This window comes from Paramisgurnus dabryanus, chromosome 6 (assembly GCF_030506205.2).
Source record: "Paramisgurnus dabryanus chromosome 6, PD_genome_1.1, whole genome shotgun sequence".
Lineage (NCBI taxonomy): Eukaryota > Metazoa > Chordata > Actinopteri > Cypriniformes > Cobitidae > Paramisgurnus > Paramisgurnus dabryanus.
The window spans coordinates 21608172-21626188 of NC_133342.1; the positions used below are offsets into that span (position 1 = coordinate 21608172).

At 38.5% G+C, this 18017-nt stretch overlaps 1 protein-coding gene across 2 annotated transcripts in view; it reads right to left on the reverse strand.

Annotated features, from left to right (window-relative positions):
• Positions 1–18017, reverse strand: part of zfyve9a (zinc finger, FYVE domain containing 9a) — a 29073-nt gene that overhangs the window by 7646 nt on the left and 3410 nt on the right. The window contains exons 2-11 of one of the 2 annotated variants that reach the window (XM_065276029.2): positions 11655–11755; positions 10308–10415; positions 7782–9289; positions 7055–7154; positions 4548–4724; positions 4139–4302; positions 3845–3953; positions 3467–3589; positions 2388–2543; positions 720–944 (exon numbers count right to left, since the gene is read on the reverse strand). In XM_065276029.2, the coding sequence (XP_065132101.1) occupies positions 720–944; positions 2388–2543; positions 3467–3589; positions 3845–3953; positions 4139–4302; positions 4548–4724; positions 7055–7154; positions 7782–9289; positions 10308–10377 (2632 nt within the window). In that variant the 5' untranslated portion in view covers positions 10378–10415; positions 11655–11755. Of the gene's footprint in view, positions 1–719; positions 945–2387; positions 2544–3466; positions 3590–3823; positions 3954–4138; positions 4303–4547; positions 4725–7054; positions 7155–7781; positions 9290–10307; positions 10416–11654; positions 11756–18017 lie in introns of both variants that reach the window. The other variant, XM_065276028.2, reaches the window with a different exon arrangement.

Consider the following 18017-nt stretch of genomic DNA (forward strand, 5'->3'; position numbering starts at 1 on the left):
CCCCCACCTGCAGAAGAGTGTCTGATACCAGGCACTGTTGCGCTTTTCAACCACATGGGGGAGCTGTAAGTCATTTTTACATGGAAACTACATAGTGTTGCTTTAAGACCATGCTAAGACAGCTAGAACTGTATGTCTATATCACATGGCAATTCAGAATAAACTCAGACAATTCAAATAACTGAAAGGCTCCTTAACATACAATAATGCATAATTGTACCAATCTGACTAGATAGATCATAGCAAACTAATTTCTTCTGATAACCACTGTCAAAAACCTCCAGCATAAATGAGATTAGAGTGGTATGTGGTGTCTCTGAATAAGCCCGTTGCATATCAGGACAGAGATTAAGGAGTTATAAAAGCTCAGCGGGATGTACGCTGTACGCTGTTAATATATTCCATCTCTACGGGAGGCAAAGCTTACGAATTAGTGTAGATAGGCACTCTGTGTGTGTGGGGGTTTAGATGTCTTAGAGAGGAGCAACTGTTAACTTCCTATACAACAGCAGGCATCATGATGCATAATCACTATTATCCTGTACCTCTCTATGTCAAGGGGTTACAAATGCATGACTTCCTTTAACAAAATGACAACTTTTGTACAAAGGTTTGTAATCCTGCAGACTAATTTAAGCTATTTCAGAACTAGCCCAATCTTCAGCAGAGCTAAGCTGAAATGTGCAATATACCTCTTTACTTAAACATCTTAAACTTACATCTATATTCTGCCCCTAGGCGAAGCATGAGCCGGATGGGAAAGACCTTGGCCCAGGGGGTCTCCCATTTTTGCAACAGGATGCCAAAGAGGTAGGGTGGGTTAGGCAACGGCAGGTCCTGCAGGGACTGGAAGGAGGGGCTGATGTAAAGGAATCCACCATGCTCCTTGCTGCCCAGAAAGCTTTGAGTGAAAAAGGAGTGGCCCAGGTGGCTTAACACATTTCCTGTAAAGAGGAAAGTGAGGTCAAGAACTAACAATGTGTTTTTTATACATATAAGATATCTCATTATGAACAAATACTAAGGTGGTTGCATGTATCCTCAGGGAATAAGGCAGAATGCACTGTGATGAGCTCAGTGACATTATGCATCCAAGATGGCAGAGGTAAATGAAATGACATTTAAAGGGATACTCCACTTTTTTTGAAAATATGCTAATTTTCCAGCTCCCCTAGAGTTAAACATTTGATTTTTACCATTTTGGAATCCATTCAGCAGCATTTTTAGCATAGCTTAACATAATCCATTGAATCTGATTAGACCATTAACATCGCGCTTGATATTTTTTCTTTTTAAAACTTTACATCGTGTACAAAGACAGACGGAAAATTAAAAGTTCAGATTTTCTAGGCAGATATGGCTAGAAACCATACTCTTATTCTGGCTTAATATGTAAGGACTTTGCTGCTGTAACATGGCTGCAGGAGGTGTAGTGATATTACGCACTGCCTGAAAATAGTCCTCTTGGTCCCAAGCATTTTCAGGTGCTGCGTAATATCATTGCCCCTTTTGCAGCCATGTTACAGCAGCAAAGTCCTTGATTATTAAACCAGAATGAGAAAAATATCGAAACTCTTTGTTTATTTATTTTTAGCATGATGCTAATGGTCTAATCAAATTCAATGGATTATGCTAAGCTATGCTAAAAATCCTACCGCCAGAACCGCAGATCAGCTGAATGGATTCCAAAACTGTAAAAACAAATGTTTAACTCTAGGGGAGCTGGAAAATTAGCATATTTTTTAAAAAAGTGGAGTGTCCCTTTAATGAAAATGTTACAGAATTGTGACAACATTTATAATGAATAAATTAATAAAACGTATAGATTTAAAATTCAATAACAAGTTGACTCATTTTACTGAAAACAAAATACTGTATATACTTATCTCTTATGCAGGGCACTTTTAACCAATCACTTATTAGGGTTAAAATCTATTAAGGACCCTGACATTAGTCGATATACAGTAGGCATAGTATGCTAGGTTTTGGAACAGAGATAATGAGTACAGCTCAAAATAGTCTAATAGAAAAGAGTTCACTTTACTTAGCCACTACATAAGCTGACAGCTACTGAACCGGGTCAGACGGGTAACATTCTTTCACTCAAGACATTTAATTATCTTGTGCAAATCTGACAAGGATCATACATTGGGCCCTAAAGAAATGCAGTCAGTGTAACATGACATTGGAACCTATCTATGGCTCCACCCACTGAACTGAAACAGGGAGGGCTGGGTGACAACAGGAGGATTGTGTCTAAAGAACAATTTCTGCCGAAGTAGATCCACAGAGGCCAGCAGCCTCATTTTATCTATGTAGGTCTTGGACTAATTTCATCTAGATCAGTTTACCAGAACGGCTCCCTCGGTTGAGGTGTATCAGTTTACCTGTGAGAGACTCCCGGTAGAGCTGTACAAAGTGGCTGAAGATGTCCTTGGGAATGGTTTTCTCATCAGGTAGACACTGCAGAAGCACTACAACCTCGGCCTGGCCAACAGCATGCATACCTTTTGTTGTCATATACCAGCATTTCCTATTTACATCTGCCATTTAAGATATAGAAAACAGTTAAGATTCATGAGAATTCACAGAGTGAAAATTATCCACTTAATTTTAGCTTCACTAAAGATATACAATATTTTAAAGGATGTAAAAAATGTAGCCAAGTTTAATTAACTTTTTTTCAAAGTGAGATCAATAGACACTAATTTAAGCAAGCAAAAAGTAATATCTGCAATTAAAGTCTCTGTAAAGTCAATCTTGAAAATTGTTTCTAAACACCTTATAAATGTATTGCTGAAACATGCCAAAAAGACTGGAAACTATTTGGTACTGAAAATTCAGGAATTTTTGGGCGGGGCTAAAACGGTGGCTCAATGACACACTTGAGCCATCGTGCATGGCCCCGCCCCTAACACAATCATGTGCATCTATTCAGGTTGTAGCTGTAAAGTTGAGAGAAACGGCAGCTTTTCCATGAGTGGGCGTGGTTTCAGCAGCAACAGTGGACACACCCCCACGCTGCCTATTTTTACAAGAATTTGATAACTTATTTTATTTACTTGGCACTTTTTCCAACATTTAAATTGGGTTGGGTGGTTAATCACACATTTTTCTTTGGTGTGACACTTTAATTCAATTCAATTCAATTCAATTTTATTTATATAGCGCTTTTCACAATTGTTAATTGTTGCAAAGCAGCTTTACATAAGTAGATGTAGGGGAGAACACAGAAAATCAATAGATAATATAAGAAGTAGAATATTGCGGCTAAGGATAAACCGTACAAGCGAGCGTAGTAATAATGTAAAGTATACAGTAAAGTGCTAAATTAAGCCAAAGTTAATATCTCAAAGATGCTACAATCTGACATGTATCAGTGTCAGGCATTAAATATGGATATAAAAAGCTTAAATAACTCAAATTAAACTCTATAGAGCATCTAAAAAACGAGCAGCAGACTTACAGTTGACCAGTTTGACCATGGCCAGCAGGTTTGCATTAAGAACAAACACCAGAGGATCAGGACCTCCCTCCTCAAGCTGCTGCATAAGCAGAATCTCAGAAGGTCTCTCCTCCACTGCATAGTCTGCAGATAAGACATCTCATATCAATCGTGCAAATAAAAACTGATCTGTTGTCCATAGCAGCCTCCACTGCTCTTTCTGATGAGGAACGCATTGTTGAATGCACCCAATGAAAGCCCTCCCCTTTGCGTGAGTGGTTGAGACGAAAACAGAAACATGCATACGTACACACACTGACAAGCACAAATACTTTTTAAAGGAGTGAAAGCAGCTCAATGGTGAGGATGGGCAAGCACCTGTGATGTGGCCTCCCGTACCTCCTTTGACGCCTGTGGAGATTAGGATGGGAGGAAGCCCGTCCTCGGGGATCAGGCTGAGGGAGCTGCCCACAGGGCTTGTGGTCGGGGCTCCAGGGGTGTGGTCCACCTGCAGGATGAGACAAAAGATGAACTTATGGCTGGTAATATGTTGTAACAATGCAACGGGACACAAAATGATAAAGATCAACTAAGCTTTGCAGCACAGACGCCTGTAAACTGGCTTATACAGGATTTGTCCACAAGAGATTTAATAAAGTTTATAAAGCTTTAACAGAATAATGTAGGTTTCACCTCAGAAGTGTTGGCTACTGAAGAACTGCTTGAGCACTGTGGCACAGCCGCAGGTTGTGAAGGTTTGGGGTTTGGGGCAGGCTCATTAGAAGAGTCAGTAGCTTCCCCATTGGGTAGAATTCCATCTGCAAACCAAACCCTTCTTTGCTCCCGAGGAACTGAACCTGGCGGTGCACATACACTGTAACTTGCAGCAAACTTTGATTTCAGACATGAATTTCACATTAACTTTAATCTCTGACATGGCCTTATTCAGTCCATTTTGAAGATATCAAGGTTATTTTTCACAGAATGTTTTTTACATTATGTAAGATGATTAAGGGTAGAAACCAGTAAATCACAAATAAATGCTGAGTTTTCACAGCCTGGGTCACAGTTTTGGTCTTGTCAATATCAAACAGATGTTTACCATCAGTGCCTGGTTGTTTGAGAACACCAACAGGCACCATGACTGTTGGTGGAGGGGAACTGAGAGCTCCTGATGCCTGGGCCTGCTGAAGAGGGGGAATAGTGGAGCAATACTCTGATGGATTGTTGGGATTTGGGCTCTGGTTGCAACCACCTCCCGTATTCTCCCATGCTTGAGCTAAATAAAATGCAGGTAAAACATGTGCTGGTATTATTAACCTTGCCCAATTTAAAGAAATAAAATGAAAAAACTTCAACACTCACTTCAACACATTCATTATCATATTGATTCTGTTCAATTGAAAATAGAAAACGTATCTACATATCAAACTCATTGCAGTTTATTTTAGGTTAATTTAAGCATTAAATAACCTTTTTACACAGCTCGTTGGAAAGCTTGATTCTGATTGGACAGTTGCAACATTTGCAGGTTTGTTATTCCCAGACAACCGGTCAAAACTAATAACACATGGTAAACCGGATGCTGCAAATCATTTTGATAGGTACAGTTTAATTTTACACAAAAATAAATTTTTCTTATAACATATATGACATAATATTTATAAATGATTACACCAAATAATGTGTTCATGACATTTGAACATCTTATCTTAAAACCAAAAGTAAACAGGTTTTACTCACGTAATGCTGGGTACACACTAAAAGATTTTTTACATCTTATAAGATTTTCAAAATGTAATAGACCACAAAAATTCTAGATTTACCCGTTTTGCTCCTATAGTGTGTGGTGTGCCATGATGTGTCAAAGACAGCACACCACACCACACCCAAACAGATTCTTAACCAGAGTCTCAACTGTGAATACAGGAAATCTCGCGAGACTTCAGAATAAGCATGGCGGACGATATACAGGAAGAAATTTGATGAATGATAGTGTTTGTAATGATTTTCACAGAAAATTCAAGGAAAAAAGAAAAGGGTTTGGGTGAAGCCTTGGAGACAGCGGGAACATGGTCTGTACAAGTTCACTTTGCATCAACTTCACTGTGTGCTGCGCCACGAGCTCCGTCTTCCATCATCTCGCTTTCTGATTGGATATTGTTTCGTTTTACGTAATAATCTCGAGAGCGTGCACGCGTATATCTTCAGGGTTCCTCCCACACATCAGTATTTCTGATCGTAAATATTAAACATGTTACGATTCGCGATCGGGGCGGCTCCGACGTTCTTCCGATCAGGTTTGAACACTCTTAACACACCTCATACCAACGGAAAATCTGATAAGATAATCTGTAGAACCATCAAGATAATCAGAATATAGCTAGTATTGTCGGAAGGTGGAAAATTGGCCCAAAATCAGCCCGGTATATCTTTTGGTGTGTACCCAGCATAAGGTCTGCATTCATAAAAATGAGCAAATAAAATATTTAAAATGTTCCTTACCATAATTATGAGGTAAATAGTCATGTAATAAGCACAATAATAGTCCCTTTCACACATACAGTCTTTACTGGTAATTTACTGGTAAATTGCAGTTAACAGATCATGTGTGAACAGAACCTTTCCGGTAAATCAGTGCTCCCAATTTACCAGTAAGACAGGTTGTAAGATTACCAGTAATTTACCGGTAAGCGCTATGTGTGAACGAAAAATATAGGATTACCGGCATTTAGAACGGACGACGTCAGACCGCGCTGACAGCTTCGGGCCAATCATAATGATTTAAAACAGATGACGCGTTTACGCCCAGATTGTTTACGGACGTTTCCACACATGCGGTGCTTGAAAGTCGAGCACACCTGAAGTTTACGTCCACATTTCTTCACAAAAGTTGTTTAAAACATCTTACCACCTACTTGTCGAATTGCCGACGTCCTTAGCATGCCCTATGTGAAGCCTAATGTGCAAAAAGTACTGTTGTTTAAAACGCCATCGGTTTGACGTCGCCTCATGCAATGTTGTTTGGTCATGAGCAACTTCGCGACTGTCAGAGTTTACCACAGACGTGAAAACAACAAAATACGGACCGTGGATATGAACGACGTGGATTGTTTACAAATACAACACTGAGCTCGCCGCGCGCCACAGGTACTTCCGCTTTCTCAACGAATTTACCGGTAATTTGATACTGATGTGTGAATGATGTCTTACTGGTAAAAAGACGGAATGTCACTGCGTGTGTGAACAGCAGATTTTTGTATTTACTGGTAAATTCATTCTGTTAAATTCATGGTAATTTACCAGTATTACTGTGTGAAAGAGGCTAATGTACAGGCAGCCGTTTGTTATCGCAAAATAAGCCTCTGCTTTACGTTTGGTCCTAATCACACTGTCGGGGCTTACTTCTGCGATAACAAAAGGTTATACATTATCCTTTACTTAAACGCAGTATAGCTATCATAACCTTGTGGTCATGTTAATTGTAATTTAAAAAGAGACATGCAACTATGATTCGATAAAGGCTACAAAAACTCCCAGCATAAACTTTCTTTATGTTTCTTTAAGTAAATTCTGTTCAATTCTGAAGAAGAGTTTTACAATACTCACCATTCATAAGTGCATGGTGGCAGGTCACACAAACTCTCGCCTCTTTTCTGTCCATATACATCAGCCTGCTTTTCAGACTACAACAAGCAGCACAGAACACCTGGCCAGACACATCGTATACACAACTTTAATTAATATAAACAAAATATAACATTAATTCATTAAAAATTACAATATATCACCATTAAATGAAATGTCCATAGTTTCTGAATCAACTGTAGATAAGAGCATGTCAATCTTGAAACATCACACTAGCAATGTAAAATGGTTTAATGTATTTTTTATGAGTAAAATTTACTTATCACTCTGTTTATTTTAGTCCATATCTGTGAAAATGTCATCAATGATGCAGCGGTTTATTACCAAGGGAAATAAAGCTGCTATTCCAGCAGTCCTGTGGCTATTGTTAGTGCTGCATTGACAATCATTTCTTCCTTAAAGACTTAACAGTTCCACAGGTTTTAAGCTGCCCAATTACCCATACGTCTATAATTTTGGTTTCTCTTTTGACATTGTTATCACAATCAATATTTCATGCCAAATTGTAACAACATTATGCAATAGCAGGGCAAAACCAGTAATAGCATATTTTCTTCAACAAGCCAAGACATGACAAGTCATGCGCCTCAGTTTAAAGCTGTTCTGCCTGATATGGTTTCCAAATCCCTAATCTTAAGAATGAGTAATCTCAAGCAGGCAACATTAATAAAAGAACAAGAGGCCTTACCTTACCACAAGCCCGACAATGATGCCTTCGTTTAGTGAAGGTGAACTTGACCTCGCACTTCATGCAGATGGGTGCTTGAGAATCAGGAACCCACACAGGGGCCACTTCACCTAAAGAGCTGAAAGGTTTCCGTGAGAGGACTCGCTGTTGACCTGCCTGGAGGTCATTGTCAGGAGTCTCAAAAGGGATGAGGATACCCGAACAAGCATCTCCAGTCTCTCCATTTATTCTAACCACTCCAGACTCTGTTTCTCCACCCAATGATTCACGGTCTCCAGTCCTACACAGTGGCTCCAGGTTCTTGTTCTTGCCAGCAGAGCCAAATTCATTCTGTACTTGACTCAACAGAGGCTGAGGAATTTGCAGTTTTAGACTCACAGGCTGTTTTGGTCGGGCGCCGCCATAGGGCACGCTAACAGGCTGCAGCCGGCTGTTGTTGAGTTTGGTTGTTCTGCCAGCCTCTGAACCCCGAACTGAATCACTGCACTCCTGTTTGCTCTCTTCCATCTCCTTTTCCTCTGTAACAGAATCCTCCTTTGAAGAGACCAGAGCCTGGTTGTGTCCATCTTTATAAAGGTCCACAATCAAACCATTGGAGGGTGAAATCTCTGCCCTTGGGGATTCAGCAACTGAGTCTTTATGCATTACCTCTTGGTCCTTCTCTTGCACTTTAACTTTCTGATCCTGATTTAATTCCCGGACATCTTTCCCTTCACTTTCATTCTCAACCGATCCACCATTTTGAAAGCCACCTTCATGATACGCTATCTCACAATCCACTTCTCCATCACCATTGGATGTTTTTTGCAATACTGTTTCTTCTTTCTTGGAATTACTTCCCTTTGGAACTGTCAAATTACAGTCCCTTCTTCCAACTTCCTGGTCGCCTACAGGTGAACCACTGACTTCCTTGCTTCCTTCCATCTCAGCAGATGAGACATCATTCGTCAAAACTGATTGTATATGTCCAGGTCCATCCTTAGGAACCAATAACTCATGAAAACCATCACCCTTTTCTTCAACATTACCATTCTTCTCCTTTCTAAGGAGGGGACCACTGTCCACAAGACTTTGCTGGTCTGTAACAGGCTGACTTCTGTCATCCTTGAGGCACACCTCATTACTACAACTATGATAAGGACTAGACAGATAGCCGTTTTCTAGTGCCACTTGGTTGGAGGAGGGCACCTCCGGTAACTGCCCATCAGTGCTCACAAGCTTGCCAATGTTGGGCTGGGGCAGAGGAGGACTGTGAACATCTGCTGTCCGGTCCTCACTCTTGCCCTCTGGCTGTTGTCCCAACCCTTGCTTACTCTCTAACCTAGTGACCTCAGCCAAAGAGGAGCCATCTGAGGTCTGTGCATCTAGCAGTGGCTTGAAGCTGAGAGGGCTTTCCTTTGAGCTGAGGTCAGAGTGGGTAAGTGCAGGGTTCAGGGATAGAAGGTGTGACGGTGGGGCCAGAATCTGAGTCCACTTGGCATCCGAGAGTGTCGGTGTGTCCGTTTCATCTGAGGCATATGAAGAAAATTCTCATTAGTTTCGATCTAAGAAGACGTAAGATTGAAACCAACAGAAGATAAATTGAGAAAGGAGGTCAAGCGAGATTGGAAAACGTTCAGGATCTGGGCCAATCTGGTCAGTGCCTTGGGATCCATCTGTCACATTGACACATGAATGCTTTGGAATGTGGGCAAGAATTCCCATTCTCTTACACTGAACCAAGCATGACACAACACACACATACATTTTCCCTGTTTTTTCCTTTCTTGTGGGGCCCAAAGAGGGCTGCTTAATGGATGATTTTACCCCCATTAATCTGTCAAGATTAGTGTTGGAGAGGGGAAAATTTTTTTCTCTGCCATTCAACTGCAACAGTAAGAGAGTTTGTGTGCGTGTTAGTGTGCGTGTTTATTTGACGGAAAGAGACATAAATAAATAGAGGTAAGTCTATGTGGCTTTTAATATTCTTTGTTACACACAGCACAAAGCAATCAATCTATATATTTCAAAGTCAATTTAATAAGCTGTGCGCCAGCAGCTGTTGTCTGGATAACCCAGAACCATGACCAAAATAAGCCCCGTTGAAAAAACACTAATTGCAATATTTCGCTCCAACTAAAAAACACAGACAACCTTAACCTTGTAAATTACATGTGCTTGCCTATTTGACACCAATTAAACAGTCTTCAGGAAATTTAGAGAGAATCAGTAGTCCTGGAGGGAAATGCTAATTCAGTTGACCCCATTTACACTACAGACTGCTGCCACCAGCACAAAATACCTTCTAGTGCTAGCAACGCTTTGTGTGGTTTAACCCAAGCTGCCGTGTTAAACCGTTGTTATTAGCACCTAAATTACTCTTAGCTCATTCATTTTGCTCTAATTCACCTGACTGAGTAATGTGAGAATATGCAAATGTATACCAACACTGTGGCAATACTCCCTACCTTATAATACATGTTTCAAAAATTTAAGTCTTCCAAAGTTTTGCAAGATAGAAATATAAAACAGTAACTGTTGTTTTACCTTCGTTCTGTTCAAACTCATCCAGCACCTTGTCCAGGTTAAAGGCCTCAGCCTGGAAGTAATTCTCCATGAGTCAAGAAACTCCACCCTGCCAAATGCCGTGTGAACCTGTAAAGGTGGTTGCATATTTTTAATCAAAATATATGACATTAATATTTTCCATTTTCAGTAAATTTAGTGTGCTAGCAAGTAATCAAGTGTTTATAAAGCTATAGATTGTTAAATCATAAAAAATGTAAATCCCATATCAATGTGTTTGGGTGTTTTCATACCTAGTTTGTTTGTGCCCTCTAAACGCTCTCGGAGAGGTTCTGTGTGTATATGTGAACAAACCAAGTGATCTTAGACCCCCCTAAAAGAACTCAAAAGCGAACCACGGTTCAATTTTGGGTTCTCTGGTGGTTTGATTTTTGTTTAACATGTGAAAGCAATCTGAAGAGGACCAAAAAAAGAACTGGGTCCTCTTTTGAAAAGGATAGTTTCTTTTCTGGTTCCCTCAAAGTGAACTGGGTTTGGCTTTTTTTAAAATTAACTATATGAAAACACCCTTAGTTTTGCAAACCAGTTTACTTTTCTCATATTTGCACCTTTATCCTGGCAACATTCTAGGGCAGGGCGATTTTCCCAATTTTTTTATTCATTCGAGTTTACGTTTTGAAAATGTTTGTGATGTCCTCGTTGGCAAGGTGAACAACGTGACCAGAAATGTATGATTCACAATAGTAATAACCTATTTAAACAGATTCACTAAAGAATGGTGAAAAAAATCAATCATAGCGTACATTATGCAATTTTATGCAAAATTATTATTAATGACTCAAATTTTAAACAATAGGAAAATGTTATAAATAGTTAAAAGAGAAATAATAGTTGAATTGTTTCATTTAACATGTGCTGTGAGATTATGACTTATAAACTAAAATCAAATACAACAAAACATTATAAAAATGTCTGAACATAGGTTTCAGGTCTAGTTTTCGCATTTAGGCTACCATTATATTTCTAAACAATGCCTGATTTCTGCATAGATATTTAAAAAAAAGTGAATTTATTTTATATTTATACCATGTTGATAACAATACTTCAGTGCACTTGGATTAGAACTTTAATTTCTTTAACCAGATGTTCTTTCATCTTATAAAAAGAATGTTATTGGAAAGATAATGTTACTGCAGTATTTTTGTAGTTATGTTTTAAGGTGACAATTGAAAATAGAATCGTGAATTGGACAAATGTGAAAAAAAAAACTAATTAATTTTTTTGCTAATTCACCCAGCCTTACATCCCTATTGGTTTTAATTGATTTTCAGCGTTCAGTGTAAGAACTACCGGTTTTATTATACTCACCTTCCCAGAGGTCCTCTATTGTAAGTGCAGGTAAATCAGCAGGAAGGGCTCCTGGTAGAGCCCTTGTTTCATCCAGTCTCAAACACATTGGACAGCCAAATCTAAAATGTAATATGGCAATAATTATTATTTTGTTGATTACAAAGTGGTAGCTGAATCAGACTTTGTTAAAGTCATAATTAAGTAATGCACTTTTCTCCCATTCTTAAAGCCCAAAAGACAGTATTAAGTCTGAAAATGTGCATGACAAAGCCTAGCCACACAATAAGAACAACTGTGCTGAACGGAGACTAGATATTCAACCTAGGCTAGCAGAGACTTCTGAAAGTAGCAAACTCAACACATTTTATGCTTATGCATGCTTCTCCGCACTGTCAGCACGAAAAAGGTAAAGGAAGGAAATAAGAAACACACAGTTTGTTTGCCCCTAAATCAGATATCAGTTCAGCATAAAACATTTTATAGAAACAGTTTGCCTTTGTTTTCTCACCCCCTAGATATTTTGAAATCTTTATGAGCTCTTTATTTACCATAAAATGCAACTGAATCATAACTAGAGTTTGGAAGTGACATGATGGCGAGTAGTAAGAATTTTAATTTCTGAAAAAAAAATAGGCAACAGGATTTTCTATAGGCTTTTGGGTTATTGGAAAAAAAATATGTTCTATAATCAACAAAGGATATATAAATATATAAATCATATAAATATGAATATAAATATGAAGCCCAGAAAAAAAACTCTAACCTTAAAAAGTTAACCCTAAAACTGTAAACAAACTACACCAAGGTTGCTCGACTTCAACACCATTAAGCTTACAACTAGTTGTGACCGTTGTCAATCACAGCACAACCGCGGTGGTGAAGTGGGACTCGCGGTGGGGTGTAGGTCACAAAAAAATGAAAAATATAATTTTTTCGCACAGCAAGATGTCTTCAAGATCATGTGAATGCAAACGGCCAGCAGACTCAGAGCTAGTGCGCTATTTGCAAGGAAAGGCAACTGATATCAGTGATGAGGTACGGGCCGGGTATACATTTTTCAGATTCCGCATTTGTTTTTTGAACTACGCACATGTTGAATGATGTTTAATATCCACAACACTGTAGCAACTTATGAGCAACTGCCTTTTTCAAGACATGTAAGCGCTTAAAAAATGACAAGTTATAAATAGATATTACTGGTGTGTTTATGTTGCAGAATAAACTATGAATATATCTTGAGCTTGTGTTAAACACAGACCTTTTTTAAGGAATTTAACCAAAAACTCATTCAAAAGACCCGGTGACTTTAAGACAAGAGAACAAAAAGTGCTAAACTAATTTCTGGGTTTTGGGTAACTAGCTCTTTAAAGGCAAAAAATAGGAATCTACAAAAAACTTAGGGAAAAATTTAACCTAAAAAAAAACTACCTTATTGTTTACGTATATTTTTACTGGTATAGTCAAAGTAGGACGAAGTGGGAAGGTAAGAGTTAATTTGTATAATCTGAAGAGGGCAGGTCAAAATAATATTGCATTGTGTTAACTTACACCACCACATTACAAACTTTATTAGGAGTGTTGAGAAAAACAAGCCAAGGAATGTGGGTAGGAGAGAACATTTTCCCAAATTTGGTTGCCCATATTATTTCCTATTAAGACTTATTGTACAACTATGACCCAAATCAATTACAAATCTTCAGATAACAGCCAATTGGGAAGTCCCAATCATAAGAGAGAATATTGAACCTATATGTGAAGATATTTTGATTAATTATTGCAACCACACAGTTGCCGTGCCCATTGACCTACATAGCAGAAAAACTAACTGTTGGAACTTGTAAATGAAAATTATCATTAACCTGACACAGAGAAGACATTCCCTCTATTCGCAGTTAACACTTTCTTACAAAAAAAAAACTCATAACTAATTAAACCATCATATCAAAATATCTTATTTTGTGTTAAAGGGATAGTTCGGCCAAAAATGATATTAAACCCATGATTTACTCACCCCCAAGCTGTCCGAGTTGCATATGTCCATCGTTTTTCAGACAAACACATTTTTGGATATTTTAGAAAATGTTTTAGATCTTTCAGTTGATTAAATGTGAAGTTACGGGGTCCATGACCTTCAAGTCCAAAAAAGTGCGTCCATCCTTCACAAAATAAATCCAAACGGCTCCAGTATGATAAACAAAGGTCTTCTGAGGTTAATCACATGGAGTTGTTGTAGAAATATCCATATTTAAAACGTTATTAACGTAAATAACTACCTTCCGGTAGCGCCGCAATCTTAGACTCCTCTGTATTCAGGAGAGAGTATTAGCGTAGTGTACGCACTTTTCTTAGTGCCGTATGACAAATTCGGAGGGCGGGGGCAGCAGCAGAGTAACCTCCGTAGGCTGCGTAAGCTCTCATCCTGAATGCGGACGCATCTAGGATGGCGGCGCTACCAGAAGGTAGTTATTTTAGTTAATAAAGTTTTAAATATGGATATTTTTACAACAACACCGCGCGGATTACCCTCATAAGACCTTTGTTTATCATCCTGGAGCCGTTTGGATTTATTTTGTGAAGGATGGACGCACTTTTTTTGGACTTGAAGGTCGTGGACCCCGTAACTTCACATTTAATCAACTGAAAGATCTAAAACATTTTCTAAAATATCCGAAAATGTGTTTGTCTGAAAACAATGGACATATTCAACTCGGACAGCTTGGGGGTGAGTTAATCATGGGTTTAATATCATTTTTGGCCAAACTATCCCTTTAAACAGAATACAGGTTTAAAACAACAGGAGGGTGAGTAAATGATGACAGAATTTTTGTGTTAACTATCTCTTATCATACATTTTTTTGCCACTAGGTAGTGTTTCTATTTTGATCTGTTTTGGATTTTTAAGTCATTTGCATAGTTCCATCTGTGTAATTATAAATTTGCTGGTGTAGTAGAAAAGTATATGTAGAAAAAAAAAGAATAATCGAGAAGTAAAAGTGACCCTAAATCTTTTGAATGTTAGTATTAAAAAAAATCAGTTATCAAGCAAATATGAAACTTTCTGCATGCCATTTTATGTTATATTTTTGACAGTAGATGCAGAAGGTTGTTTTGCGCCTTGCTCTGTGCCTCTGTGGGGTCGCACCAGTCTCCGCACCTGTGAAAGTCTCATTTTGGTTTAACAAAAAACACACATTAGACCCACGTCATAGTCAAACATTAGAAATAGTGAAGGGCAGACCCCTCCCTATGATTGGCCATGGTCAAAAGAGATGTGGTAACCAGTGGCTCAGTATTACTACATTCGGAGACGGTCCTTTTGTTGCTAGTTGCACAACAATAACGTCAGAGCCATGTTCAGTTTTACATAAAGACCGCGACCCAAACTGCCCATGCTTATATTGATTTCTGCCCCGCATCCGCAAATGACACACTTATATTATTACACCAGTGCAGGACACTGCATTTTCTGAACAACGACATAACTGGCTGAACCACCATAGAATGATTCAAAGTTGGAGAAACTAACTAGCTTCTCACAACTGTGTCCGAAAACATAGTAGCTTTGTCACATATCTGTCGTTTGAACCATGTTGATTTAACAATATTGTTGATGATAACAACTAGGAGGTGAAGTATTAATTAATCTGTTCATATAGATTAAATATCAGATTATTGCAGTAAATAACATGCATAGCATTTAAAGACTGCTTTTGTTGTCGTGTTTTAGTTCTCTGTTGTTTAATTTCAAGATATTTGATTAATTTGCAAGCTTCCTTCTACATCACTCATCCCAGGGATTCCCTAGGGTCTTAAAGGGGACATAACATGAAAATCTGACTTTTTCATGTTTAAGTGCTATATTTGGGTCCCCAGTGCTTTAATCAACCTAGAAAATATGAAAAAAACACCCCAGTTACTTAGTTTTGGTAAACCATTCTCTGCAAGAATGTGAAAAAATAGGTCATTAAAATCTGGCTCCCCTTGTGATGTCAGAAGGGGATAATACCGCCCCTTAACCTGCACTATCCAGCCACGGCACTGGCATTTAGTGCAGAGTAGAGAACTTCACAGGTCCACTTAGATCCGAAAACCTGAGGTCCCGAGAACCCGATCGGGTTCAGGTTTAAAAGTTTCACGTGTGCCTCGGACACGGGTTGGTTATAATTATAGCAGCATGTGGTCTCGGGTAATTTAAAATCAATGTGTTTTGCCGAATGGACCAGAAGACCCGAACTCTCGTGTGTTGTGTGCGTCAATGTACTTTTCAAACCTCTCCTCTGTTAGCCAAGAGCGCTTGAGACATGTGTGCCTGGTGGTAGGTTAATTTTTGTTGAGACAGACATGTCAATCAATTTTAAATGTACATTTAAGCAGTTACCTTGGTGCCGTCGTCAGATAACAAAGCAAAACAAATGGAGCAGCTAGCCAAATCGGTTGCAAGACCAGCAGGGTTTCTTTCTGTCTGACTGCTGCGTGTGGGTCTGCAGAATGCCGTTTACATTCGGGTCCAGTCAGGTTAAAAAATATTGCCACTGGTTCGGGTCGGACTCAGGTCTAATTTTCTCGGGTTCGTCTCGGGTCAGGTCTTTCTTTTAAAAAAATTCTTTATGCACGTCGGGTTCGGGTATAAAGTGATTTGGGTCATTTCGGGTCGGGTTTTCAAAAAACAACGCTTTAATTCTGCTTAAAAAAAGACAGAAATGAATTTTGTATATATATATATATATATATATATATATATATATATATATATATATATATATATATATATATATATATATATATATATATATATATATATATATATATTCAGATATTTTATCAAATTTGTAGCCTATATGTTGTAGGGATGTTAACCGATGACCGTTTGACCGATGGTTGACCGTATCAACGTTAACCGGTCAAAGTTGTCGGTTGTCGGTTAAAAAAAGGGATCTGTAAATTAGGCTATTATAGACAGTGGACTAAACCCTACTACAGTTAGTCATCTCTTTCTTTCCAAGATCTTTTTGTGTGAAGTGAACAAATCCCTCACACTCAGTTTTTCATAACTGGTCTGTTTGTACTTTATAAACCAATAAAAAAACATTTGGCGCGAGGTCACTGCTTTTGGTTTCGCATGTTCACAAGGTTTGCGAAAAGTAAATGCTACAGGCTATTTTTTGATAAATTCCTTTATTCGAATAGTAAATAAAATACAGTAATACAATAATTTAAATTAAAGTCTCTCCTGGTTGTGTTCCAAATTATTAACATTTATGTCTTTTAGGCTAACAGTAAAGTGCAGAGTAAGTTTTGTTTCTGTAAATCCTCAGCCATGATTTTTACCACTTTATTAAGTTTTGCTTTGTAGAAAGCATTTCTTTGAAGTGAATTTCGTTTTGTATAAATTGTATCTTAATTTTAATAAATGTTTAATCAACCAAATGCATGTATTTATTAAATAAAAAGCAAATATAGCAGAGTATATAATTACCGGTCCGTGCATGAAGGCGCCGGCACTGCGCGTTCACTTGCATTGCATTGTTAATTAGAACGCACCTCATCATAAATAAATAAAACTCAGCGTAGGCCTATATGCCTCATACAAGCATTAAAATATCTTTGCTGCATTTGTTCTAAAACAAAAACAGTGCGAGACCTGCTTTGGCCGGTGCTTTTACACATTCTGAAGGTGCCCGTTTAATCCATTGGTTTTATCGTGTTGCAGTCATATTAGGCAACATTCCGCATAAAATGGGTTTAGATTTGGAAATACATTACATCTATATTTCAGTGGTAACAGAAAAGGTGATGATGATCATCCTATGTCTTTATTATTACTACCCCAAACTAAAGCGCAGTCTCTGAGCTGTCATTTTATTAAATGAGCCGCGGCAATTTTCAAATGAGCTTCACAAACGCCTTTATTTTCAAGTTCAACGCGATCACCTAGTACCTAAACTATTTCGAAACTAAGCACGGCGCCGTTTGCGGGACTCATGTTTCGCGCTGTAGGGGATTTAAAAAGTATTGTGAGGTCTGTGTGTGTGTGAGCCGGAGGCAGAGCGCAGAGAGATGCGAGTTGCGAAATTGCAGGCGCGGCTCGAAATGGCTGTTTATTTTAAATAGCATAGCATATTTTAAACTAATAGGCCTATCAGTTAACCGGTTTCAACCGGCCAATGAGGCTCGGTGGCCGGTCAAGAAAATTTTTCGTTTTCGCCATCCCTAATATGTTGTCAATTATAGTTCTCTTACTAAGAAAATTGGAATCTGCAAAAATCTTTATTGGCAGTCACACCTACAGAAAAATCTGAAATCTGAATCAGCCAAAAAAATTGGCAATCAGTGCATCTCCACCTTTAACTCATGGTTTAGGAATGTGCAGTGTGAAACATT